Source organism: Epinephelus moara, chromosome 19, assembly GCF_006386435.1.
Source record: "Epinephelus moara isolate mb chromosome 19, YSFRI_EMoa_1.0, whole genome shotgun sequence".
Classification (NCBI taxonomy): domain Eukaryota; kingdom Metazoa; phylum Chordata; class Actinopteri; order Perciformes; family Serranidae; genus Epinephelus; species Epinephelus moara.
Window position 1 is genome coordinate 5,027,877 of NC_065524.1, and position 10,163 is coordinate 5,038,039.

The 10,163-nt window shown below is 41.3% G+C and overlaps 2 protein-coding genes across 3 annotated transcripts in view; one reads left to right on the forward strand and one right to left on the reverse strand.

Moving 5' to 3' along the window:
• The window catches only part of borcs7 (BLOC-1 related complex subunit 7), a 1,032,483-nt gene that overhangs the window by 990,389 nt on the left and 31,931 nt on the right, over window positions 1–10,163 (forward strand). The window lies entirely within an intron of this gene.
• Window positions 4,483–10,163, reverse strand: part of LOC126406453 (zinc finger protein SNAI2-like) — a 10,969-nt gene continuing 5,288 nt past the window's right edge. Inside the window, exons 2-3 of the mRNA XM_050070743.1 lie at window positions 8,705–9,127; window positions 4,483–5,976 (exon numbers count right to left, since the gene is read on the reverse strand). Coding sequence (XP_049926700.1) covers window positions 5,798–5,976; window positions 8,705–9,127 — 602 coding nt within the window. The 3' untranslated portion in view covers window positions 4,483–5,797. The remainder of the gene's footprint in view (window positions 5,977–8,704; window positions 9,128–10,163) is intronic.

The following is a 10,163-nucleotide window of genomic DNA, read 5'->3' on the forward strand; positions in this document are numbered from 1 at the left end:
CAACTGTGTATCATCCGCATAACAATGGAAATTTATAGAGTGATTTCTAATGATGTTACCTAAAGGAAGCATATATAGAGTAAATAGGATTGGTCCGAGCACAGAACCTTGCAGAACTCCATAACAAACTTTGGTACGTAAGGATGATTCATTATGAACATCAACAAACTGAAAACGATCAATTCGTCCAGGATTTATCTGTCTGACATTAGTCTCTCCAGGAATGGAATTTGTTGATTATACACAGGGAGCACAACACATGGAATTCCATTCACCTCCACTGTGTTGGAGTGATGCAGAAATCTCACAGACAGATATCTACTAACCAAAACTATCTACATGGAGAGGAGGTGAGAACGTGTCTTTTGCAATTTGGGTAAACTAACCCTTTAATAGATAAATTAAACATTATGGGGGTCTTGCAATATTTACAGAGATGACTGCAAAGACACACAGGCACATAACACACACAACACACACGCATGCACGCACACACACAAACACACACACACACACACACACACACACACACACACACACACACACACACACACACACACTTCCAGCTGTGGTGGAAAAAGAGGCGGGGCTGTAATGGCTCGGTTTGGCATAGTTTGAAAAGTTAGCACCTCACTGAGCTGCTTTTCCACGGCGAGTGCATGGATATATCCAGCTCCACTTCTCCTGTCTGTCCTGACACCACCAGAGCAGCCCTCCCTCTCTCTCCCTCCCCAGAAAAAAAGTCACCCATACTTTTCCCACTTCACTTGTATAAACATGACCTCACACACTGATAAATCAATCAATCAATTTTATTTATAAAGCCCAGTATCACAAATCACAATTTGCCTCAGAGGGCTTTACAGTATACGCTGATGATGGTATTGTTGAGTGTGCACCATGTGGAATACAATAAGATGTCTTACGCTTCATTGTTTCATGTTTTGTGTGGACTTGCAGGATAAAAAGTATATCTGTGTAGGTTTATTTGTTTTTTTACTGTCCTGCCTATGAAGACCTAAGGATTATACTTTTCAGTAAAATTATCTCCATTTATGTTGAATTATTTTGGTTGGATGACCATGACAAATGTCAGTTGTTTTGGAAGGGCAGACTTTGTTTGCCAGGTCTGGGATAGAAGGCTGAGAATTTTGTTGTGTACTTAACAGTTCGTTTGATCACTGCAGCAATATTGTAATGGTGTCTTCAGGGCAGGGCCCAATCTGCAAACATTTTCAGGTGACGTCTCAGGCTCATGAAAATCTGGCATGACATTTTTGGATTATTTATATTAGAGGTTTCCTTGCAAAAATAATCCCAATTTTGCAATAGGGTGTACACACTACTCATTGTAGACATTCATATTTAATGAATAATGTTTTGGTTATGGCAAAGAAATGTATGTATGCTAATAAGTTTGTAATGCCACCTTGATGACATTTTCAATTAACGTATCTGAAATGTTGCAAAATGTTCATAATGAGCATATCTGTACTGACATCACATTTCAGTAGTTTTTCCTCCAATATCTACATGTAACTAAAGAACAACAGACATGCTTGTTGTTATATCCAGCAGAGCTGAAGAGTTGACAGCTGTACCACTCAAGTGATCCTTGACTCCTTTAAGGGATAGTCTACTTTTTTTGGAAGTGGGGCTGTATGGGGCACTGTCCATAGACCATATATTACATACAGTAGATGTCCGTCTATGCGTCTCTAGTTTGTAGAAGCAGGATGAAGCTGAGCAATGTACTGCTGTGGAGAGGTCAGTAACAAAAATAAGTCAATATCAGTTTAAGTGTATGCTATATTGAGAGCATTTTCACTGCTGCAGCTTCATGTCAGACAGTGATTTCCAATGGGAAAATGAAGCCGTTCGTACCTCGAATTCACCAAGGTCACACAATAACACAAACTAACTAACTGATCGAGGCAGTGGTAGACCAGCAGCTCCCTCGTTAAACAAGGTAAAATTACTGTTTTTGACAATGGAGTCTGGTGGCTTTGACGAGAACATAGATAGGAAACTGAAGCCCTTAACAGCTTTTCTGATGGAAAGGTAGGTGATAAAAAAAACTCTCAATACAGCGTACACTTAAACTGATACTGATTTTCTTAGGCGGCACTGTTTTAGGTGTTAAAAATACATTGTTGCTAACCCCCTCCACAGCAGTACATTGCTTAGCTTCCATGTTGGACTCCAGCCTGCTTCTCCAAACTGAGGGTGTCAAATAACATCTACTGTATGTTATATACTGACCATGGATAAGTACCCAATACAACCCCACTTCAAAATATTTGAACTATCCCTTAAAAGACTTGACTTGCGACATAAACGGCAAGTCTCATTTATTTACCTAAGGCCTGTATTACGAAGCAGGATTTGAAGTTAGCAAGATAACTTTGGGTTTAACTCTGGGTTTTCAGTATTACGAGGCTGGTTCTCTTTAAATCAACAGCTTACCTGCCCTGGAGCAGGTCAGCTTCAGGGTATCTGATCACAGGCTGTCTACATCCCGACCTCTGACTAATCAGATCACTGAAGAAAAAAGTATCCCTGAACAAAAGTCCGGAGGTAAAAAGGAGGAGCCTATATGCTGTTACAGGTCAGTAGAATCATTTAATTGTTCCAGGGCTCTATTTCCACTGGTTTTAAATCAGAGCTTCTAACAAATGGAAAGATCGTTTACAACACTAAACACATGATTCTGGCATTATTTGAAATTATGCAAGTTTATATTAGTCCGCAGTGATAGTGCTGCTACTTTTACACTGCAGCTCAAAATAACATGAGGCATCTATGTGGTAAGAACTAGGAAAAAACATAGAATTTTATTGGTAAAACAATCCACACTGCTAATTGGCTCCTGTTAGTATAAATGCCACATTTCAGTAAGATAGACCTCATTAGTCATAAACTACTTTTCCACCCTTTACTTTAGTAGCAGAATCACTTTAAAGTGTTTTATATGACATTCAGAGTAGTTTCATCATCATCCAACTAAACAGCAAAAAATACTCTTTCACATGAACACACCCATGGCTGGATAGCAAAACCCAGAGTTGACTGAACTGATTGAAAACCAGCTAGGTAATACCGTTTATCCAGACGGCCAGTGTTAGGGTTAGTCAAACCAGATAACGAGAAGCTATCCTGGGTAAGTTGAACTGGCTTTGTAGTGCAGACTTCAGGTAAAATCCAAGAATGTTAAAAAACAGAAATAAATGCCAGGCTTTGCTTAGCCAGACACCTTAAATATTTACAATTCTACACCTAAGCATATGTTCAAATGCCATTTTAATGGTCAGCATTCATAACACTTTGACTCATAAAGCCTTAAACACAACCTTAACAGTTCCCTCTACTTCCCCTCATCTGACTTCTCCACAGCATGTGACCTTCTTCATCCTTCAAACCTTATTAGCACACACAAACAAACTATTCCACACACTGACAGATGTCTTGGTAACAAGTGTAACACAGAGTCATCTGCAGGGCATCAGAGGCCTGTGGTGAGGGACTTTATGGAAACACTCAAACATTCACTGTGGAAAATACCAACATAATCTGATTGCCATTGTGTCATTTACTTCCCCCTATCTATCACACACAAACACACACGATTTTTTTTTTTTACTGTATCCGGTGGCCTAATATCGTAGCCTAAAAATAGGCCTCATGTCTTGACAGCAGCTAAATCTGGTGGCGCTGTCTTGTATTACTGACACACTGAGATGGAGAGCTGCCCTCATGCCTAATATAAAAAGCTTTCCATGTATTTATAGACCTGCAGAGAGTCAGAATAGCATCTGTGTGTATTGAAAATGAACCTGGCTGAGTGGCTGGGAATATTTAGACCTTGTTCCACAGACAGTTACTGTTCATAGCATTCCATTACATCATAACAAAGCCATTCTGATGAGCAAACAACAGGTGCTTATACTCTAACTACAGGTGTAGGGCAGAGCAAGTGTTTGTAGCGTTGTGAGAGAAACTCCAGTACCTTTGCTGCTGGTGGAAAAACTTTTTACTAAACTGCAGACAGCAGCCCAAGCAAACTGTTAGACATGACATGACTAACATAACCTAACAGTTACTGATTTTTTTGGTTTAATGACAGAGTCAAGTTGACAGAGTCAAGCTGTTTCGTTATAAGTGTGAATTTGTCGAGACTGTTCATTGGCTCAGGGTTGGGTGTTAGTGCTACTGAGAAGTTAGTGTGTGCTGGGCAAGCAGACAAGTAGCCCAGGATCAGACCACCAGCGCAAAAAACAGCATATTCAGGTATCGTTTGACTGGTGATGTTTCAAAAGATGTGGCAAATCAACTCTGGCTCTGTCAGAAAACAGGCTCAACTTTCAATGTAATGCAGGATAGGAGACTTTGTGCTGCAGAGCGATGTTTTGATGAGCTGCCCCCGTGTTGCTCTAGAGGCTAACCAACACATTGCACACCACGAGCAAGCAAAAAGGTTTTGCAAATGTTTAATATGAAATGCATTCTGTACGTTTCCTAGCTGTGTAGGAGACACAAAAGGAAATCTGTTGAAAATTAATGTGAAACTGCTTGCTTTCAATGAAATTAAATCTGGATTTATCACTTCCAGTGCAAAGATGACTTCTGATTTGTCCCCTCATGTTGTCACAAACTGAAACAAGGACATAAAAGGGTCAGGATTTAACAAGCATTTTAAACACAAACATATGCACTAAAATGCAGTTTTAACAGAGCATCAGATTTTTCAGTACTTCTAAAGTTTTAGCCACTTAGTTCAAAATTATTTTTGGTTGACTGTAAGGTGTAGCCCATTCACAATACTCCTCTGAACTCAGTAATCCGTCTGACTACATTATGAGTGATCGCACTTTCATTTTTCTCTTGAGCTTACAGCAAAAAAAACAGCCTTAACATCCAGAACCTGAACGCAGCCAGTGTGACTGTTTGTGTAGGGCCAAATAGACGATGTTTTCATCCAGATGTTGGCCAAAATGACCATTTAGTTCCTTTGATTGCTCACTTTACAAGACTGCTGACTAAAATTGTATTTATGATTGTGCGTTAAGAGGTTATGACACAGCGATGAAGCTTGTGCACATACCTGCCGTACGCCATAGTCAACACTATTCCATGTACTGTGGAGACTATCTACAGAGGGATACAACTCGGGGTCTTTAAGAAATGAGACTGGGCAGTTGTTTTCTGCTTTAAGTTTCTGATGACAGCTAAGAGGATTGAGAATACAGTGGTGCAGGAACACTTCAATATTTATGAAAGAGGTGTTCATATGTGAAGATTATCTTGCTAAACAAAATGTGTAAGTATCAGAAACATTTGCCACAGAGCTTATTTTCTGCAGTAATCCAAAATCCATTGGTAAAATCCCTACAAATAAACATCATCTTTGATGCCCTCTATGAAAACACAAAGCAAGTTGAAGACTCAGTAATCTTCTTTCACTAACAAATCTAACACAGACAAGACATATTCTCTGCAAACCCTCTACACAAAGCGATCCCTGCTTGCTGTCACAGTAAATGACACATTAATAATTACTGTAAGATCTATGTTTAAAGCCTGATAATGGACAACATCATTAGTGCTATTGTGGTGGTGATATCAACAATTGAAATTCGACACATAACTAAAAATTAGAAACCTATACTGGAGACATCAGTGATGGGACATAAAAATGTAATTCCACCTCAAAACATCAAGCATGTTGGATAACAATTAGGGGGATGAGCTCAGTAACATGGGGTATTAGGGCCAGGTTGAAGTTAACAGGCTGTTGCTGTCAGGACAGCGGGCAGCCAGCCTCTTGGTGCTTGGCTAACAGTGAGATCCTGGAGAAGGTCTTGAAGCAGCTTGTACACTGGTACTTTTTCACTTCAGAGTGGGTTTGGAGGTGAGCTCGTAGGTTGGATCGGTCAGCAAAAGCTCTGCTACAGTGTAGGCATGAGAACGGTTTCTCTCCTGCAGAAGGAACACAGAGATTCATGTCAGTGATGACAGGGAGTTGCAATTTCAGGTAATCCATGAACCCCCTAACCAATCACAACTACAACAGTACCCCATTCAGACTGACAAAGTATCGAGGGTCTATATGAATCTAGAAATACCACCTTGCAGGTGTATGCCACCGCATATCAGTCAAGTTTCTCTTACAGTTTACATCCATGTCTGTGAAACCCTGGTGCTTCACACACATCTTCCCCCAGGCAGCACAGAAGATCTATACAATCAGCACAGTTTCAAGGTGGGTACCCAAGATTAGTGTCACTAATTCAGTATCTGACCAAATATCTCCCCTTCTGTTCCTGAGATACTGTATGACAGTGAATAATGGCCAGAAAAGTGTTTTATGCAGAACATTATGATGTCACAGTGAAGCTGACCTTTGACCTTTTGGATATAAAATGTCATCAGTTCATCATTTTATCCTATTAGACATTTGTGTGAAGTGTTGTCATAATTAGAGTATGAATTCTTGAGTTATGGCCAAAAAAATTTGTGTGGGCACACTAACTTTGACCTTTGACCTTGGACCACAGAATTCTAATAAGTATATTCTTCAGTCAGTGTTTGTGTCAAATTTACAGAAATTCCCTCAAGGTGTTCTTGAGATATCATGTTCACAAGAATGAGACCAATAAGGTCACACAGACTTGACCTTTGACCACCAAAATCTAATCATTTATCCTTGAATTCAAGTGAATGTTTGTGCCAAATTTGAAGAAATTCCATCAAGGCATTCTTGAGATATTGTGTTCATGAGAATGAGAAAGACAAGGTCACAGCAACCTTGACCTTTGCCCTTGACCACCAAAATCTAAACAGATCATCCATAAGCCCAACTCAACCTTTGTGCGAATTTTGAAGAATTTCCCTCAAAGTTTTCTTGAGATATCGCGTTCACGAGACTGAGACATACAAGGTCACAGTGACCTTGACCTTTGACCTGTGATCAACAAAAAATAATCAGTTCATCGTTGAGTCTGTTGGGATTCACAGGACCATAGATGATTTGTCATTTGTTAAAATCTAAACTGGACATGTGAAGGCTTTTCTTCTCTGCATGCTCTTTGTTCTTCAAACAAAGAGAGCTATTTGACACCCATCTCCAGGAAGTGCCACCTCACACCTCAGTGAGACACAAGTCTCAAAACTTGATTGGACAGGACTTTTATAGTGACATGTGACTCTGTGATGTCACAGGCATCTGTAGAAGGTCTGCTCCCTCCAGACAGTCTTTCTCTTGCTCGTTGAGCTGCCGAGCAGCTCACACCTCTTCGTCCTGAGCTGTGGACCAGCCCAGAGGTGCCCAGACAGGCCTCCTCTTACCCTGGGCTGCCAACAAGCTCAGACCATTGCTCACAGACTCTCTCTAAACCTGAACCAGAGAAGTTAAAGGTGCAAACACAAGGTTTGCAGCTAACTTTCCAGCGACAAGGAGAACTAAGTTGAGTAAGCAACCCAGCATCTAACTCTGCAAGGACCCTGAGTGACCAGCTTCCTCGGATCTGCACCTTTGGAACAAGGACACAACAAAGATTGGATATGGAACCACAGCTCTTTCCCGCCTTCCTCTGCCAGCTAACAAAGCAGCACACCATAAAGCGACTCTTTCTTCCATCCATTCAAGGATCGGTAACGTAACAACTGGGCATAGCTTTATCACAGCTTTACAGGCTAAGCAAGACTGTTTAACTTGTATGTGATTTAATGCTGTCATTGAGTTATTGCTGTGATTGTTTGAAGTTAGGTCATTGGTTAGTTGGCTTCGCCAAAGCTAAGTGTTTAGTTTGCTAATGCTGTTCACGGACAGATTCTTGCACCCAACTAAACAATCTCTGCACTAATCCAGACCGTTTGCAACACAAATCACATATACTCATTAACAAATAGGCTTTCAACAGAGCAACACCCAAAGAGGCAACTCAAAGTTCCTGCTTCTTTTCCTTTGTCTTTGTCCTGACCACACGGTCAGACAAGACCTCCCCCGTTCTGAAGCCAGCTTTGATTCGGCCATCTTGTAGTTCTCTGTTAACAGCCAGTTTGTTCAGACAGGAATCATACCCTTTGATCTCTCTCTCTCTCTCTCTCTCTCTCTCTCTCTCTCTCACTCTCTCTCACACATTTCTCACACATTTTTCCCCTCACACGAGGTGATTTAATGTTAATTAAGTCACATTATTTAACATAATTATATTATTATTAATAATTGTTAATTATTTCCGATAGCCAATTTACAACATTAATGGTGTCCCCTTGGTGAGGCCTATTATTGTTGTTCCCTACATAATTGGTGCCTCCATGTGACACCCAGAAATTCATATCATGTTCACAAGGATGGGACGGACAGACGGACGAACAACCTAAATAAAATGCCTCCGGCCATGGCTATCACTGGCATGGAAGCATAAAACACCTGGATCCTACATTTTCCATAACGCAACAAATAGCATCTCCTCATGAATGCATATGCCTTTCAAGGGTCACGCCTACAGGTTGTAAAGCAGGCTTTCTGTTAGAGCAGTTCTGTAACCTCCTGATGACATCACTAGTGCTCACCATGAATAGTAAACTGACCATTGTGTGTAAAATTGGTGGAATGCCACTTTAAAAAAGACCTTTTTCTTAAACTTTCTAATGTGCTGGCTGAAGACATCCTTTATGGTGTGAATATGAGTGTTTCACTGACCTGTGTGTGTTCGTATATGTCCCTGAAGCAGCCAGGGTCTGGAGAATGCCTTGCCACAGAGTTTACACACACAAGGTAGTGTGTGTGTCCTGATGTGCATCTTGAGTGCCCCCAGGCTGACATACTCCTTCTCACAGTACTTACAGCTGAAGTACTTCTTACTGCTCCACTCACACTGGAGCTGCTTGTGTTTGGCCTGTCCCGAGAAGCTCAAGTACTCTTTATGACAGTCCAAACACTCAAAACTCTCCTGGCTGCTGCCACAGAGAGGGATGGCTGGAAAGAGGGACAGGAGAGGGAGGGATGAGGGGAAGAGGCTCTCTCTTCTCCTGTGGTCTCCTGTGACACACTGGATTTCCAGGTTCACTTTGGTGCAGGACTCAGCTGGTTTGTAGGCATCTGCAGGGCTTCTGCTGTGAGTCTCTGGAAAGTGCAAACAGGAGACAGGGGAGTTGTTCGGAGAAGATGGAAGATGAAGATTGTCTGCTCTAAGAGACAGAGGACGGGAGAAGGAGAGAGACTGGGCTCTCTGCTGTAGTTGTGGGCTTGAGGCTGGACAGTGATGGGGAGGTTGGATATAACTGTGCAGTAGAGAGTCTTCATGGATGCTGCAGGGTGCCTCTGTGGAACAGACACACGCATACATACATTTGCTATAATATCAACTACATTAACTCAGCTACAGTATGCTTTGGTAATATCTGTACATTCAAAGGATAGGTTCAGATTTTGTTCCTTCCTAATGCTCACATGCCATACATGAGCATTAGGAAGGAAAGTGGCTTTGAGGAGATCTCCTGACTACCTACTGAATTTGCAGGACCGTTTTCCTGCCAGCAAAAGAGAATCCTGAATCTGTGACCAGCGTTGCTTGTTGTCATCACTGATGACATCTACCTGGTGTTTGTTGTTATTTAAGTTGTGCTGAACTTACCTGGTAAGCACAAAATGTATTGTTCATATGCTTTTCTCACAGGTGTGTGAATTTAAAATGGATATGAAGCGTGCATAGTGCTAAACGTTGGTTTATAAAAAGACAAGATGAAGCTCTCTCCCCTCCTCCTTCTTTTATTAAAAAAAATAGAATACAAATAAATACAAATTCAGCAGCAGTGGTTATGTTTGTAATTTATATTGTCAGGCATACAGAAGAAACATTGCACCCTCCAGCCCATCTTTTTTAAAATGGAAACCACTACCCCAGTCTGCCATTCTGCAGGCACTGTCCCTGACATGTCCTCTGGCACTGAAGAAGTGTATCAGCCAAGACTGCTCAAAAATTGCATGACAAATCCAGAGCCTTCAGCATCTAAGGGCAAATCTCATCCACACCAGGGGCCTGTATCACGAAGCAGAATTAATGTCTTAGCGAGGTAACTTCAGGGTTAACCCTGGGTTTTCGGTCTCACGAAGCCGGTTCAGTTCTTATCGGGGTAGATCACCATGGTAACTTACTCTG